The sequence below is a fragment of the Brachionichthys hirsutus genome, chromosome 3 (genome assembly GCF_040956055.1).
Source record: "Brachionichthys hirsutus isolate HB-005 chromosome 3, CSIRO-AGI_Bhir_v1, whole genome shotgun sequence".
In the NCBI taxonomy this organism is placed as follows: domain Eukaryota; kingdom Metazoa; phylum Chordata; class Actinopteri; order Lophiiformes; family Brachionichthyidae; genus Brachionichthys; species Brachionichthys hirsutus.
Genome location: NC_090899.1, coordinates 16556459 through 16575178, shown reverse-complemented (window position 1 = coordinate 16575178; position 18720 = coordinate 16556459). Strand labels below are relative to the sequence as shown.

The 18720-nt window shown below is 46.8% G+C and overlaps 1 protein-coding gene across 1 annotated transcript in view; it reads right to left on the bottom strand.

The window, feature by feature from the left end:
• The window catches only part of LOC137917849 (adenylate cyclase type 3-like), a 64855-nt gene that overhangs the window by 20045 nt on the left and 26090 nt on the right, over window positions 1-18720 (bottom strand). Inside the window, exons 12-14 of the mRNA XM_068760588.1 lie at window positions 12058-12174; window positions 11577-11854; window positions 9812-9893 (exon numbers count right to left, since the gene is read on the bottom strand). Coding sequence (XP_068616689.1) covers window positions 9812-9893; window positions 11577-11854; window positions 12058-12174 — 477 coding nt within the window. The remainder of the gene's footprint in view (window positions 1-9811; window positions 9894-11576; window positions 11855-12057; window positions 12175-18720) is intronic.

The following is an 18720-nucleotide window of genomic DNA, read 5'->3' as shown; positions in this document are numbered from 1 at the left end:
AAGTATCAAACAGTGACACCTTGATTTATGATGCAAACTCTGGCCGTGCAGTCTCCGGCGGCTGCCCTGCTGTTATTGACAATCCCCTTCTGTGCCTGCTCATTTTGTAGCCAAACGTCTCGAGGATTACTGATGCTGCTGCATTTATATACACATATACACACTACTGTTCAAAAGCTAGGAATCAGTTAGACATTCCCCTATTTTTTAAAGAAAAGCACCGTTTTTTTCAATGCTAACTTGAACCGAATCAGAAATACTCTCGATACATGGCTAATGTGGTTAAATGACTATTGTAGCTGCAGATGTCTGGTTCTTGGTGCAACATCTACAGAGGTGCATAGAGGCCCACTCCCAGCAAGCATCACTGCAGGGTTCTGATGCTACAACGTGTTTGCTCGTTGCGTCAAGGCTGATGGAGGAGTAGAAAACCCTGCAAGCATGTTAGCACAGCTGGAAACCGTTTAGCTGCTTAGAGAAGCTATGAAACTGACCTTCCTTTGTCTGGGTGAGCCCAAACCTTTGAACGGGAGTGTATATAGGTATATTCACATAAATACACACACATATACAGTAATATCTTTACATACAAGTATAATTTGTTCCTGGACCGGAGTCGTAACTCAAATCACTCGTATGCCAAATCAATTTTTTCCCATATAAAATGACTGAAAATAATTTAAACCGTTCCGTCCATATAAAAACACAAATCAACGCTAATAACAATGGAAAAAAACTTTTTTAAACACACATACAAAATGATAAATTAATGATATGCAGTATTACTGTAATGTAAAATGTGGTTTTATTATGAGATGAACTTTGAGACAGACGGTAGCGGTTAACGGCGGCGTGCCGTGTGGAGAGAGGCAGCGAGAGTTGGACGGTACGTAGACACTTTATACCATAATTGTACCTTACGCATACATTTACATCATCATCATACTTTCATACATCAGGTTTCTTTGGCCCCGAGTCCCAATCATTTGATTTTGAACCGATACCGAGTCCAGATCCAATACTTCCCAAATCATTTTTTTTTATTAAAGGAGTGAAGAAGCGGATCCAGGATGTCCCTTATTTTTTATTGTAAATGTTATGTCAACATTTAACTCTTAAACAGAGCACTTCTGTGGCGTAGATTGAACATTCAAGTAATAAATAAAGTACTTTGTTCACTTTGGACTTGGACTAGTACAACAGGAAATATGAAATACTCGTAGATAGGTCTTACTCTGTGCCACAGCCTAACTCCAGATCTGATGGAAAGTAATGAAAATAACGATCCATATATCAACTATCAGGTTGCCCTAAGACTGAAATGTCCCCCCAAAAAGTGGTGAAATATGTACTACTGTGTGTAGATTTCATTGACTAAATATTCGCTAGAATACCTTCATCTATTGTTCAGAATCAGCTACTTATCACCAGTAACTGACACAGCAGTCACCACTGTACTGCATACATATGTCCTGTACTGCATACATATGTCCTGTACTGCAAACATATGTCCTGTACTGCAAACATATGTCCTGTACTGCATACATATGTCCTGTACTGCATACATATGTCCTGTACTGCAAACATATGTCCTGTACTGCATACATATGTCCTGTACTGCATACATATGTCCTGTACTGCAAACATATGTCCTGTACTGCATACATATGTCCTGTACTGCATACATATGTCCTGTACTGCATACATATGTCCTGTACTGCAAACATATGTCCTGTACTGCATACATATGTCCTGTACTGCAAACATATGTCCTGTACTGCATACATATGTCCTGTACTGCAAACATATGTCCTGTACTGCAAACATATGTCCTGTACTGCATACATATGTCCTGTACTGCAAACATATGTCCTGTACTGCAAACATATGTCCTGTACTGCATACATATGTCCTGTACTGCATACATATGTCCTGTACTGCATACATATGTCCTGTACTGCATACATATGTCCTGTACTGCATACATATGTCCTGTACTGCATACATATGTCCTGTACTGCAAACATATGTCCTGTACTGCAAACATATGTCCTGTACTGCATACATATGTCCTGTACTGCAAACATATGTCCTGTACTGCATACATATGTTCTGTACTGCATACATATGTCCTGTACTGCAAACATATGTCCTGTACTGCATACATATGTCCTGTACTGCAAACATATGTCCTGTACTGCAAACATATGTCCTGTACTGCATACATATGTCCTGTACTGCAAACATATGTCCTGTACTGCAAACATATGTCCTGTACTGCAAACATATGTCCTGTACTGCAAACATATGTCCTGTACTGCAAACATGTCCTGTACTGCAAACATATGTCCTGTACTGCATACATATGTCCTGTACTGCAAACATATGTCCTGTACTGCATACATATGTCCTGTACTGCATACATATGTCCTGTACTGCATACATATGTCCTGTACTGCATACATATGTCCTGTACTGCAAACATATGTCCTGTACTGCAAACATATGTCCTGTACTGCATACATATGTCCTGTACTGCAAACATATGTCCTGTACTGCATACATATGTTCTGTACTGCATACATATGTCCTGTACTGCAAACATATGTCCTGTACTGCATACATATGTCCTGTACTGCAAACATATGTCCTGTACTGCAAACATATGTCCTGTACTGCATACATATGTCCTGTACTGCATACATATGTCCTGTACTGCATACATATGTCCTGTACTGCAAACATATGTCCTGTACTGCAAACATATGTCCTGTACTGCATACATATGTCCTGTACTGCAAACATATGTCCTGTACTGCATACATATGTTCTGTACTGCATACATATGTCCTGTACTGCAAACATATGTCCTGTACTGCATACATATGTCCTGTACTGCAAACATATGTCCTGTACTGCAAACATATGTCCTGTACTGCATACATATGTCCTGTACTGCAAACATATGTCCTGTACTGCATACATATGTCCTGTACTGCATACATATGTTCTGTACTGCATACATATGTCCTGTACTGCATACATATGTCCTGTACTGCATACATATGTCCTGTACTGCAAACATATGTCCTGTACTGCATACATATGTCCTGTACTGCATACATATGTCCTGTACTGCATACATATGTCCTGTACTGCATACATATGTCCTGTACTGCATACATACATCATCATCATGCCTCTTTATTCTTCTCACTGCCATCCTCACCACTCGCTTTCTTTGGATCTATCACTTATTATATTTATACACTTTATTTCAATCACTTATTATATTTATAAACTTTATTACAGGCTCTAGACCCAATAGTAAAAACATACAACACAAAAACACAACAAAACATCATCTTATTCAGGAGCGTCTTAACAGACACCAGCACCAACGTTTCCATGGATACGATTGATATCTGACCGAGCTGCACCTGTTTCAGGACCCATCAAGTCGGGACATGAACTTAAGCATCAGGTTCCTCTAGAGGGCCCGTAGAGAGCTCAGTCCTGGGTCACAAAAGAGCTTTCTAGCACCGCTGCTCCTGGGCTTCCTCAGCACTATCCTCAGGCAGTCATTATATGCTCCCTGGAGTTTTTGCAGGGTCCCCTTCTCGTAGCGGACCCATCATGGGGCCGTGTACAGAGGCGTGCAGGAAGCCCGAAACAAGCTCACTTTCACATCCTCAGAACAATAAAGGAATTTACGGACTAGCATGTTCACCTCCGTCTCTGCCTACACATGTCAGCATCGTCCTCCATCTTGTCTGTTATGATGTGCCCGAGGTATTTCACACAGGTAGGTACACAGAGGGATTGCCCCGACAGGTAAAACATTGGAAAGTGCAGCTTCTGATCCTCCTTGGTCCTACATATCAACACCACACTTTTTTTTGCATTGTACTGTACATCAAACTCAACCCCATACTCGGAGCATACACCCAACAGCTGCTGGAACCCAACAGTACTGGGGACATAATTGCCAAGTCGTCTGCGTACATCAGATGGTTTAACCGAGTGTCCCCGATCAGACAACCTGTCTTACACTTCCCCAACTGCTTGGACAGGTTATCCATGTAAAGGTTAAACGGGGCTGGAGACAGAAGCCCCCCCTGCCGTACTCCATTGAGGATAGGTTATTTCCCCATTTAACCTGCATATGTTGTTTGGCATACCAGTAAACCGGGATACGTACGATGCATCCAGGCACACCCCTAAGCTTGAGTTCAGTAAACAGGTTATGGTGATTCACCCTGTCAAATGCCTTGGAAGCATCAATAAACCCTTTGATCATTGTAGAGCCCTGCCTTCTGTAGGATTCAACAGCTTCTTTCAAGGCAGAGATACATAGATCTGTGCTGTGCTTAGATTTAAAACCAAACTGATTGTCTGTGGTGTTGATGAACTCACTTAGTCGATCTAGTAACATCTCTTCTAACACCTTAGAAAGAGTACTGGCTAAGGCGATGGGTCTGTAGTCGTCCAAACTTCCTATTTTACCTGCCTTGTCCTTAATGACAGGCACTAATGTCCCTGTCAGCATGGTTTCCATGGTTTCAGGCAGTATACCATGTGTCATCAGCCCTGTGAGGCAGATGGACAGCAGTGCTGCTACTCTGGGGCTGGCTAACTTAAGATGCTCTGCAGTGATGTTATCCTAGCTACTAGCTTTGTTATCAGCTAGCTGCTCTACAGCATGATAAACCTCGTCGGGAGCAAAATGAATCACTTCCTCATTTAACTTTCCAACACAATAGGGCTCACTTTTAATACAATTAAACAGAGCTGCATAGTGCTGCCTCCACGCTCTGCTATGTTGTCCGCACCAGATACACCCTCAATGTGGCATGGCAGTACTGCTTTGGCCCTATTTATAGCTTTTACTTCTTTCCAGAACTCAGTGACATTGTTACCCAGCAAGCTTTCAGCCATAGAATGAGCTCTTAAGGCTTGCTCATGCTTCCCAACAAAGCGCACTGCATATTTATATCTAGCATGAGTATGTTTCTTACGCCCGAAGTCTGGCCCCTGTCTGGGTCTACCAGCTATAACCCAGGCCCTATGAGCTGTATTAGCGGCTTCTTGATGGTCAGCTACATACTTGCTCCAGCCTTTCTGGGGTGAGTGTGTAGAGGTCTACTGGCCTCATATATAGCACTCACTATACTATCGTACATTTCACATAGGTCATTACAGTGAGTGATATCATCACAGTTAATATTTGAACATAAAACAGCATCCATGGGTAGCTGGACTTCCCTTAAGAGAGCATCTGTCTTCCCACAATAAAACAGGGCATCCTCTTTTGATAGTTTAGTCCAATTAATTTTGACCCTGTTGGCGCCATCTTCTGTTGAACCGCTTCAGACAGGTAAGTTCTCAACATTTATCGTCACAGAGACAGGTAAGTGATCAGTAGTAGTCAACCCATACATAATTTCCACTATTTCCAGACTTTCATGGGCATCGGCAGTACAGATGATATGATCCAGGCAGGATGTTGTGTGCCATGCTTCACTGATGTAAGTATAACTATCTACAGGCAGGAGCTTCATGCTGGAAAGAACCAGTTTACTGTCATGACAGAACTGCGTCAAGTGCTGACCAAAGAGATTCATTCAAATCACCCGTCACAAATATATTTGCATATGTGCATTCCTTAATATATGAGTTTAAAAATGCCAATCTAGTCATATATTCATCTTCATTTTTATAGCAGTCATATGGGATATAAACATTTAAAATGATAAAAACATTCATATCATGCACAACCTTAATTGCAATACACCAGTCCACCTCTAATCTGCTCTCGGTCTTTGACGAGAGCAGACGTTCTTTTTTTCCTCTCTGCTCCTTTTGTCCCTGCTTGCATTCTTTGTTTCGTCTCGCCTGTCTGCTTTCCAGGACCCGCTGCGTGCTGAGCTCTGGTCTACTAAATCATGGAATTGATTAACGGGTCTCTTAGTGCGATTGATCAAATCTTTTCACCCAAGCATGGGACTCCGGGGGGGGCCACCTGTCCAGACGGGACCCACGCAGCAGGCTACACCATCCCTGGAGAAATGGAGAGTGGTCTGCCTCACGGTCCTATCTGTAGAGGACACTGAAGATATTTGGCCGTTTGGCTTATTGGTGGGGGCGGGGCATCTGCTAATCGGGACGGGAGCTGCCCTGGTGTACCGGAAAGTCTCCAAGACTGTGGCTTTCAAAGTCCTGGATAAATTGACCATGGATCTAAAAGTGCTCTTCGGTGCTCTGGGGGACCGTGTGGTGTCTTGAATCAAGGACCTGGGCAAAGAGCTCAGGGATCAATCCGGGGAGGACCGGCAGAAATGGATACCATCTTGCACCAGCAGGTAGAACTGTATCGATCTCCGGACTGAGTCCTGGCTTGGAGGGACTGAAGTCTCACCTTGGCACACGAAACGAGGAATAACGGAGGACCAGTTGTATATTTGGATTAAGCTAAAGTTTCATTTCGGCTGAATATTGGATCTATTATGTCTCCAGCCGGGTTTGCGTGTCTCATAGAATCGCCTCACAAAAGTGCCTTCAGGCCACAGCTCTGGATTGTGCATTTCACCCACTTCTTTGCACTCTGCAGTTATTTTAAATGAACTGAACCAGTTTTGGACAGTTTCTATCTTTTGACAGGTATCATCACGCCCAAGTTTATCTTTCATGTAGCTAGTCAAGGTCTCACGGTCTAAATCAGGTGAATATTGTGTTGCAAATACACTCACCAGCTTAGATTTTATGACTTGGATGTCTCCACCAGTACCAGTCCCAACAATGCCACCGGTTTTCTTCCCATTTGGAGTATTCGGGCGAGGTTTGGTCTTTACTGAAGCTTTTTTGACGGTTGTTGCTCCTCTTGCCTTGGGCCAGGTTCCAGGGTGGAGTAGCTGCCACGTCACTCCACGTCACATGAGGGACTCCCTTTGCAGCGCTGGTTGGCCTACCCAGGCCCGAGGCAGAACTCTCCACCTTCTGGCTTGAGTCTTCCTCGCTGGTCACTTTCTGACTTGTTCCAGAGTCGTCAGTTTGGAAAACAGGCCCTCTCTGCAGATTTGTGCTAGACTGCTCATTTACAGCCAGACGGTGGTTTATGTCTGCGGTGACAATCTGCAGATCGTTACAAATGTTTGTCTGCAGAGACACCGCTTGTTTCATGGTGGTAATATCTGCATCCAGTTGTTCAATCTTCCCAAGCAAACAGGAAACATCAAGGCTATTAAAAGTCACAGGTGGTAGTTCATCAAGATGGTGGGAAACAAACCGAGGAACATTTTCACCAACTTCGTTGAGAAGCTTAAGGCAATTCCTGACATTCTTTGAGTCTTTTTGCGGCCCAGTGTGAGCCACAAGCCTGCGAGTAGTACCTGGGCACAGTTCAAAAAGCAGTTTGGTGGAGTTTGCAATCCATTCTGATCCAAAATGGTCCACAGCCATCAAAATAATCTCATCCTGTTTCACAGTTTTGATCTTGATAAAAAGAAAGTTTAAAAACTCATCTTCCACAATCACTTTCCCTGTATCTGTGCGGTAGATTTCAGGTTTTGTCCGAATTTTGCTCCTGCCTGCAGTACCTCCACATGCAGCGGCAGCCATCTTATTATAAATAACATTTAAAAAATACAGCAAAAATCACTGAATGAGTGAAGCGCTAGGAGCGCTCGCAGTACTCGGCCACCTAGTGTCAGCAACTGGAAGCGCGCTCGAACCTCAAATGTATGCTGGCATCTCAAAGCAAAGTGTGTGGGGATCACGGTAAATGTTCCTGTTCGAGCTTTGCATCAGCAGCTGGACCCCCGACCAGTCGCTCTGAAGGGGAGACGTCTTCAATCAAACTTGAACAGGTCCAGTTGATTCTTCTGTTTTACTGTGGAGGGGGCCGGGGGGCCGGGGGGCCGGGCCACATTGGGTCGAGTCGGTTCTGCCTGAACCTCGGAATGAGCCAAACAGTCATCCCGGCTGTAACGTCGCTCGGGTTAACAAGGTCAACCAGGTGTAAGCGGACACCCGGACGACAAGTTCTATAAATGTCAAGAATCAGTTAAAAATAAACATCTGCTCTGATCCACGTTGACGTTTCATGTTGGTGTTTAAAGATACCAGAACAATCTAGAACCTCCTGGTGCTGATCCAGATCACCGTGTGGACGGTGTAGATCCGGTTAAGAGGGGGGAGGTCTGTGCTCTCTGAGTACTTTTCTAGTTTTTAAATAAATGTGTTATTACAACATCAAAAGCTCTTTCTTGTGTTGTTGTTATTGTTTTCGAGAAGTAAACAACTTTTGAGATCTTTGATGTGTCACTAAAGCAAAAGATATTAGAGTCAAAGTTAAAGAAATGTTTCTCAAAAAAAGCTCGTTTTCTCTTAATGGCCATTAACTCGAGAATGGGAAATCGTAGGAACACACTTTGTTTTCCTAATGAAAGAAGAAACTTTACTTTACTTTGGTAGGTTAGGTGTGTACACAGTCATAGTACACAGAATTCTGTGGGTCTTGAAATATTGGTCAAAATGAGGGCAAATGTTACTCGCGGGGGATGGCTGCGCTGAAAATGGTCGGCACTGAATGGGTTAAATATATAGATATAATTATCATGAAAACATCAGCCACTTACACAAATAAAGATCAAGTTAAAATCAATCAGGGGCATAACTTGATTGATCCGATCACGTGACCGCATGCTTTTACGAGTACAACTGGAACGCACCTTTACTTGCTTCAATCCGCCCGGACCCAGTCGCAGTCGGAACATGTGGGTGAGCCCCCCCCCCCCCCCCCCTGAGATACCAGAGCAGGTTCGTCTGAGTGACCCCCCCCCCACTGAGATACCAGAGCAGGTTCGTCTGAGTGACCCCCCCCCCCCACTGAGATACCAGAGCAGGTTCGTCTGAGTGACCCCCCCCCCCCACTGAGATACCAGAGCAGGTTCGTCTGAGTGACCCCCCCCCCACTGAGATACCAGAGCAGGTTCGTCTGAGTGACCCCCCCCCCCACTGAGATACCAGAGCAGGTTCGTCTGAGTGACCCCCCCCCCACTGAGATACCAGAGCAGGTTCGTCTGAGTGACCCCCCCCCCCCACTGAGATACCAGAGCAGGTTCGTCTGAGTGACCCCCCCCCCACTGAGATACCAGAGCAGGTTCGTCTGAGTGACCCCCCCCCCCCACTGAGATACCAGAGCAGGTTCGTCTGAGTGACCCCCCCCCCACTGAGATACCAGAGCAGGTTCGTCTGAGTGACCCCCCCCCCCCCTGAGATACCAGAGCAGGTTCGTCTGAGTGACCCCCCCCCCACTGAGATACCAGAGCAGGTTCGTCTGAGTGACCCCCCCCCCCCCCTGAGATACCAGAGCAGGTTCGCCTGAGTGACCCCCCCCCCACTGAGATACCAGAGCAGGTTCGTCTGAGTGACCCCCCCCCCACTGAGATACCAGAGCAGGTTCGTCTGAGTGACCCCCCCCCCACTGAGATACCAGAGCAGGTTCGCCTGAGTGACCCCCCCCCCACTGAGATACCAGAGCAGGTTCGCCTGAGTGACCCCCCCCCCACTGAGATACCAGAGCAGGTTCGCCTGAGTGACCCCCCCCCCACTGAGATACCAGAGCAGGTTTGTCTGGCTTTAATATAGCACCTAAATGTGGTATAAATGTATCGTTTCTTTGTATAGCAAACTATTACATGATCATAAACATCAATACAATAAATAAAAGTCTCCCCTTTGAATGCGTGTGATTTTAAGCTGGGATCCAGTGTGTGTTGTTCATGCACAGGGAAATATCACAGTCACTCACATGTCGGGAGAAATAATAGAAGCTGGCCATCATGATGGAGATCATCACGGTCATGGTGACCCTGGAGGGCACCGGGGTCGGCCTGCAGAGAGGACAAACGGCACGCATTCACAGCCAAGCCCCCGTAGCAAACACACGGACCCCCCACCGCCATATTAAGAAAGACAACCAGCAAGTACCGCCGTGCAGCTGCCCCCCCCCTCTCTGAGCCGTTTAGTACTAAGTGGAGGGCTGTAACAATAATTCTGTGACTTTCTTTTAGGTTTTCATTTGGATACAAAGCTTTTCAAAAGAGTGATGTTCATTTCACAGCCAAACATCATATTCAGAGGAGCTTCCTGTCTCACCTCATCTGTTAGTCTATCCATCACCATGGCAACAAAAAGGGGCTCAGAGCTGATCCCTGGTGCATCCCACCTCTACACTAAACTCCTGTTACTCCTGCTGCACACTCACTGCTGTACTACATGTCCTGAACTACTCTGACATACTTCTCTGCCACTCCAGACGTCCTCATGCAGTACCACAGTACCTCATACAGTACTACAGTACCTCATGCAGTACCACAGTACCTCATGCAGTACCACAGTTCCTCTGGGCACCCTGTCCTAGGCTTTCTCTAGATCTACAAAGACAATGCAGCTCCTCCTGACCTTCCCTGTACTTCTCCATTGCTAGCCTCAACGCTAACGTTGCGTCTGTGGTACTCTTCCTCGGCATAAAGACATACTGCTGCTCACAAATACTCACTTCTGTCCTTAGTCTAGCCTCAAACACCTTTTCCCATAACCTCATCGTATCTCATCAGCTTTATCCTCCTGTAGTTTCTACAACTCTGTTTGTCTCCCTTCTTCTTGAAGAACACCAGAACTCTTCTCCTCCGTTCCTCTTCATCTTCTTCCTCTAGGATTGTATTCAACAACCCGTTAAAAACTCTGCAGCTTCCTCTCCTAGACACTTCCACACCTGCACAGGTATGTCATGGTACACCATCCATTTAATTGTATACACACACACACACACACACACTTGACCTGTTAAATGTGTGTATACACAGTCAGGTTTACACAAGGTTCAGACAAGCATAAGTTTACTCAGGCCTCAAACTAAAGTCTCAGCTCATGTTGTACTTACTGTTTTTCAACATGACGGACACTTTCATGAAACCATTGAAGGCATTAATATCGTTGTGTGTTTGAATAAATAAAATGGTAAAAACATTAAAACCATAATAGTGCAAATGCTTCTTTTACCAGCATTTAGGACAAGTTTGAAGATATTTGGATAGGGGGGCACTGAGGATGTCACAGGTCAGAAAATGTATTTTTTAAAATTCTTTTAAAGCCGCAACAGCACAAAAGAACATTTTTACGGCACAATATATTTTGAATGACAAGGGGGGGTCTGCTTCACGGAGGTCCAGCAGGTTACACCTTTCAAGGACACATATACATAAACCGTTTTTGAATTATGCCCTGATTTATTCACTCAAGCTCCAGTTGCAACCATGGAAACGAAAACACATTTGTGTAAATCGCGAAAGTCACAACTTCAGTCCTGGTTATTGCGTGAAACACTAGTGAGACCGGTTCTACAAACAAACCCAACCACCTGAAGAAGTCTCAGTCTAATATGTAACCATGAAAGTTGCATGCCCCTCCTCACTTTGCTCATGGGGGGTAATACACATATATATATTTTAAATGAAGAGAGGAGTTGTAATAATGTATTATATGCATGGAAGACACCTTTCTTTTTGGCTTACCTGTAGTCCTGGAATCGGGTCCTGTCGTAGCGGTCGAAGACGTCCCTCCAGCTGTAGATGTTAACGATGCCTGTTGCCACGGTGATGAGCAGCATCAATGTGAGTTTGACCATGTGACTGACTTGAACCAGCATGGTGGTGGCCATCAGTGCCAGCACAGCAATGTAGCTGTAATATTTGGGGTTGTCCAGGCAACCATCAGGACCAGACAAGGAGGAGGAGGGGGGCGGGGACACTGTAGGGATGCTCGAGTCTGGGACTTGAGGCAAGCAACTCAGCTAGACAGAAGAGAAACACAGAACCTTGAGCCTGGAACTATTGTTGTAATTATTGCTCAAAGCCTCCGTGCAGCGGTGCTCAGCCATTGTTCTGTTGGGCTTTTTAGGAGCCTCCAGCTGGGCAAAAAGCTGCGTCACCTCCGTGTCATTCTTCAAGTCCATCCACAAAAACACACCTTTGGTCTTCGGCTAATGAAACTCACCATATCCAGGATGTCAGCCGTGGCGAGGATGAAGATGGCGGCCATAGCCCACGTGTTCCGAGCCCAGCGAGTGTGGTCGATCCAGGTGGAAAAAGAGACAAGCTTTTTGGGAAAGATCTGACAAAAACATGACTCCAATTAGGAATGTAACAGCACTTTTATTGAATCCAGCTTCTTCACCAATTCCTTTCACCCTGAAGCTATATTCCAGTTCCACTTCATTTATGGCTCCATTAATCAAATCCAACCCTTTCTAAATGTCTTTTGGTTTGTTAAGAAAGTGGAAACTTTGCATTTAAATGGAAATCAAGCTTTAAACATGAAACTAAGAAGAAGCTTCATAAAAATCTGACACTTTAGGTAACAGCTGAAGCAAATATCACTTCATATGTTCTTCCCTCCGAATGTCCGATGGTGGGGGAGGCAGGCCCAAACGTATTGTGAGGGTCTGTTGGGAACGTCTGGCAGAATCTCCTGTCAGAAGGAGTTTTAACTCCCACCTCCGGGAGAGGACCATGTCCCGGGGGAGGCAAGGGACATTGAGTCTGGACCATGTTTCGTGCCTCCATTGTTGAAGCGGCCGATCGGTGCTGTGGCCGTAAGGTGGTCGGTGCCTGTCGTGGCGGTAATCCCAGAACCTCTTGGTTGATACCGGTGGTGAGGGATGCCGTCAAGCTGAAGAAGGAGTCCTATCAGGCCTTTTTGGCCCGTGGGACTCCGGAGGCAGCAGACAGGTACCGACAGACCAAGCGGAGTGCAGCTACCGCGGTTGCTGAGGCAAAAACCCGGGCATGGGAGGAGTTCGGTGAGGCCATGGAAAACGACTTCCGGACGGCTTCGAAGAGGTTCTGGACCACCATCCGGCATCTCAGGAGGGGGAAGCAGTGCACGGTCAACACTGTGTATGGTGGGGATGGTGCGCTGCTGACCTCGACTCGAGACGTCGTAGATCGGTGGAGGGACTACTTCGAAGACCTCCTCAATCCCACCGACATGCCTTCCAGTGAGGAAGCAGGGCCCGGGGACTTGGGGGTGAGATCCGCCCAGAGTTCCTTAAGGCCCTGGATGTTGCAGTCATGACTCCACAACATCGCATGGACATCGGGGTGGTCCCCCTTCTTATAAAGAGGGACCACCACCCCGGTCTCCCAATCCAAAGGCACTGCCCCCGATGTCCATGCGATGTTGCAGAGTCATGTTAACCATGACAGCCCTACAACATCCAGAGTCTTAAGGGACTCCGGGCGGATCTCATCCACCCCTGGGGCCTTGCCACCGAGGAGCTTTTTAACCACCTGGGCAACCTCAGCCCCAGAGATAGAGGAGCTCACCCACGAGTCCCCAGGCCCTGTTATCTCACCGGGTTGGACTCTGCCAGGGCTGCCCTTTGTCACCGATTCTGTTCAGAACCTTTATGGACAGAATTTCTAGGTGCAGCCGGGGCGTTGAGGGGGTTCGGTTTGGTGACCTCAGGATTGGGTCGCTGCTTTTTGCAGACGATGTGATCCTGTTGGCTTCATCAGGCCGTGCCCTCCAGCTCTCACTGGATCGGTTCATCAGCCGCATGTGAAGCGGCCGGGATGAGAATCAGCACCTCTAATTCCGAGGCCATGGTTCTCAGGGTGGAGCGTACCCTCCAGGTCGGGGAGGAGATCCTGCCCCAAGTGGAGGAGTTCAAGTACCTCGGGGTCTTGTTCACGTGAGGGAAGGATGGAGCGGGAGATCGACAGACGGATCGGTGCAGCGTCTGCAGTGATGCGGACTCTGCACAGATCCGTCATGGTGAAGAGAGAGCTGAGCCCAAAGGCGAAGCTCTCGATTTACCGGTCAATCTTCGTTCCTACCCTCACCTATGGTCACGAGCTTTGGGTAGTGACCAAAGAACGAGATCGCGGGTACAAGCGGCTGAAATGAGCTTCCTCCGTAGGGTGGCTGGGCTCTCCCTTAGAGATAGGGTGAGAAGCTCAGTCATCCGGGAGGAGCTCGGAGTAGAGCCGCTGCTCCTCCGCGTTGAGAGGAGCCAGATGAGGTGGCTCGGGCATCTATTCAGGATGCCTCCTGAACGCCTCCCTGGTGAGGTGTTCAGGGCACGTCCCACCGGGAGGAGACCACGGGGAAGACCCAGGACACGCTGGAGAGACTATGTCTCTCTGCTGGCCTGGGAACGCCTCGGGATCCCCCCGGAAGAGCTAGAGGAAGTGGCCGGGGAGAGGGAAGTCTGGGCTTCCCTGCTTAGGCTGCTGCCCCCGCGACCCGGCCCCGGATAAGCGGAAGAAGATGGATGGAATGGTGTCAGTTGACGGCAGGGGGCTCGCCGACCCGATCCCCGGAGACAGAGACTAGCTATCGGGATGGAATTCTATAATAAATAAATACATTTAAATGTTAAGCATTCAACATTTATGTATTTTTTTGCGAGATTGTATAATTCAAGGTTACACACCTAAAAGGTAATCTCATACCCCCAGTTGGAAACTCCTGCTCTAGAATAACCACCCAACTCATAATGATTACGCAGGCCAACATTGCAGGTCATTGATCGTGCCTGCCATGCGATGACATCACATCTGCAGCTGTCTTTGTTGGACTGGAGCGGCAGGGTTATTGCATAATGAAATTAAGTGATACTGATGAATGAAGTACGAGGGGGCCTGAGCTTAATGACATTTTCTCTGTCCGGACTGTGTGAGTTCCTGATTGACCCAATCGAAGTACAGCCTGTGATGGCTGCCATCAGTAACGGTCTGCCCACTGATCAATACTTCTGACGCCATCAGTAACGGTCTGCCCACTGATCAATACTTCTGACGCCATCAGTAACGGTCTGCCCACTGATCAATACTTCTGATGCCATCAGTCACGGTCTGCCCATTGATCAATACTTCTGATGCCATTAGTAACGGTCTGCCCACTGATCAATACTTCTGACGCCATCAGTAACGGTCTGCCCACTGATCAATACTTCTGACGCCATCAGTAACGGTCTGCCCACTGATCAATACTTCTGATGCCATCAGTAACGGTCTGCCCACTGATCAATACTTCTGACGCCATCAGTAACGGTCTGCCCACTGATCAATACTTCTGACGCCATCAGTAACGGTCTGCCCACTGATCAATACTTCTGATGCCATCAGTCACGGTCTGCCCATTGATCAATACTTCTGATGCCATTAGTAACGGTCTGCCCACTGATCAATACTTCTGACGCCATCAGTAACGGTCTGCCCACTGATCAATACTTCTGATGCCATCAGTAACGGTCTGCCCACTGATCAATACTTCTGATGCCATCAGTAACGGTCTGCCCACTGATCAATACTTCTGACGCCATCAGTAACGGTCTGCCCACTGATCAATACTTCTGACGCCATCAGTAACGGTCTGCCCACTGATCAATACTTCTGACGCCATCAGTAACGGTCTGCCCACTGATCAATACTTCTGATGCCATCAGTCACGGTCTGCCCATTGATCAATACTTCTGATGCCATCAGTAACGGTCTGCCCACTGATCAATACTTCTGATGCCATCAGTCACGGTCTGCCCATTGATCAATACTTCTGATGCCATTAGTAACGGTCTGCCCACTGATCAATACTTCTGACGCCATCAGTAACGGTCTGCCCACTGATCAATACTTCTGACGCCATCAGTAACGGTCTGCCCACTGATCAATACTTCTGACGCCATCAGTAACGGTCTGCCCACTGATCAATACTTCTGACGCCATCAGTAACGGTCTGCCCACTGATCAATACTTCTGACGCCATCAGTAACGGTCTGCCCACTGATCAATACTTCTGACGCCATCAGTAACGGTCTGCCCACTGATCAATACTTCTGACGCCATCAGTAACGGTCTGCCCACTGATCAATACTTCTGATGCCATCAGTCACGGTCTGCCCATTGATCAATACTTCTGACGCCATCAGTAACGGTCTGCCCACTGATCAATACTTCTGACGCCATCAGTAACGGTCTGCCCACTGATCAATACTTCTGACGCCATCAGTAACGGTCTGCCCACTGATCAATACTTCTGACGCCATCAGTAACGGTCTGCCCACTGATCAATACTTCTGACGCCATCAGTAACGGTCTGCCCACTGATCAATACTTCTGACGCCATTAGTAACGGTCTGCCCACTGATCAATACTTCTGACGCCATCAGTAACGGTCTGCCCACTGATCAATACTTCTGATGCCATCAGTCACGGTCTGCCCACTGATCAATACTTCTGACGCCATCAGTAACGGTCTGCCCACTGATCAATACTTCTGATGCCATCAGTCACGGTCTGCCCATTGATCAATACTTCTGATGCCATTAGTAACGGTCTGCCCACTGATCAATACTTCTGACGCCATCAGTAACGGTCTGCCCACTGATCAATACTTCTGACGCCATCAGTAACGGTCTGCCCACTGATCAATACTTCTGATGCCATCAGTCACGGTCTGCCCATTGATCAATACTTCTGATGCCATTAGTAACGGTCTGCCCACTGATCAATACTTCTGACGCCATCAGTAACGGTCTGCCCACTGATCAATACTTCTGATGCCATCAGTAACGGTCTGCCCACTGATCAATACTTCTGACGCCATCAGTAACGGTCTGCCCACTGATCAATACTTCTGACGCCATCAGTAACAGTCTGCCCACTGATCAATACTTCTGACGCCATCAGTAACGGTCTGCCCACTGATCAATACTTCTGACACCATCAGTAACGGTCTGCCCACTGATCAATACTTCTGACGCCATCAGTAACGGTCTGCCCACTGATCAATACTTCTGACGCCATCAGTAACGGTCTGCCCACTGATCAATACTTCTGATGCCATTAGTAACGGTCTGCCCACTGATCAATACTTCTGACGCCATCAGTAACGGTCTGCCCACTGATCAATACTTCTGACGCCATCAGTAACGGTCTGCCCACTGATCAATACTTCTGACGCCATCAGTAACGGTCTGCCCACTGATCAATACTTCTGATGCCATCAGTCACAGTCTGCCCACTGATCAATACTTCTGACGCCATCAGTAACGGTCTGCCCACTGATCAATACTTCTGATGCCATCAGTCACAGTCTGCCCATTGATCAATACTTCTGATGCCATCAGTCACAGTCTGCCCACTGATCAATACTTCTGACGCCATCAGTAACGGTCTGCCCACTGATCAATACTTCTGATGCCATCAGTAACGGTCTGCCCACTGATCAATACTTCTGATGCCATTAGTAACGGTCTGCCCACTGATCAATACTTCTGACGCCATCAGTAACGGTCTGCCCACTGATCAATACTTGCTGTTTTTGGGCGGGTGATCATCTATTACAATGATTAGAAGCACGGGGGGCAGAGAGGAGGGGGGGTAACTCTTTTGAAGTCATGGAGGAGTCGTTTGAAGCTCGTTTGCCACTAGGTGGCAGTCTTTTTGTTTTTTTAGGAACGTATCACGTGACCAAGAAGATTCATCGGTGAACATTTGGTTGTGTCTCAAAATAAAACACCTGCCAGACTCTCATGATCAATACAACGGAAAATATACAAATGATCTATTCTTCCTGAGCGGCCCGGTAACAAACGTGTCACGGACCGGTACCGGTACCGGTCAAAGCATGCAGTACCTGTATCTCACCACCGGTGAGGAACAACTAAAAATACACATCAGCTCTGATCCACGTTGACTTTTCATGTTGGTGAATAAAGATACCAGAACAATCTAGAACCTTCTGGTGCTGATCCAGATCACCATGTGGACGGTGTAGATCCAGTTAGGAGGGGGACGAGCTGCTTGGGGGAGGTTTTCAATTCAGTTCAGTTTTATTGATATAGCTCCAGGTCACAACAGGAAGTCGTCTCAAGGCTCTGCAGGATCAGCAGGGAAACAGAACCCAACGAGACTTTTCTAGAGAATTCAATATGTAACCAGGTAAATGCATGTGGAGCCGATCTCAATAAGATATACCGTATTGGCCCGAATATAACACGATGTTTTTTGCATTGAAATTAGGCTGAAAAAGTCGGTCGTGTTATATTCGGGGTCTAGACGTTATGCCCATTCTGAACGCTAGATGGCGCCAGATATCGTTACAACGAATGGTGAACTGAACTCCCCATGCCAAAGCGAACGCCTATCATTATTTTATTGCGATGTTTTTCCTTATTCATATGTTGTGAGATGTGTCTGTGTGGATGTGTGTGTGTGTGCGTGTGCGCGCGTCCAGCTGGGGCGTGTCCCGCCAGAGCGAGCGAGTGTGTGAGAGAGAAAGAGAGAGAGCGCAACTAGGAGACAGAGATATGCGAGCGATAGGAGGAAACGGAGTTTTGTTTAACAGTGCAAGTAAAATAAAGCAGCTTCAGTGATTCAGCACGTCTGGCCGGCGTCCATCTTGTGTTGCTGCGCTTCAGCCTTCGTCCCCAGCGTGAAGTCTGGAAGTTAACCCCGGAGGCGCTGGAGAACAATGATCCCCCCAGTTAGACTTCACTTTGATGGTTCATGCAGTTATTGCAATTTTGTTGTTTTATCACAGTAGAATGGTTTATTTACATTTTAAAAACCAGAAGCCATTCATTTACAAATGTGATTGCACTTTAGTTCACATATTTAAATGTTCAGATATTAAGATGTGAGACAGTTTTTG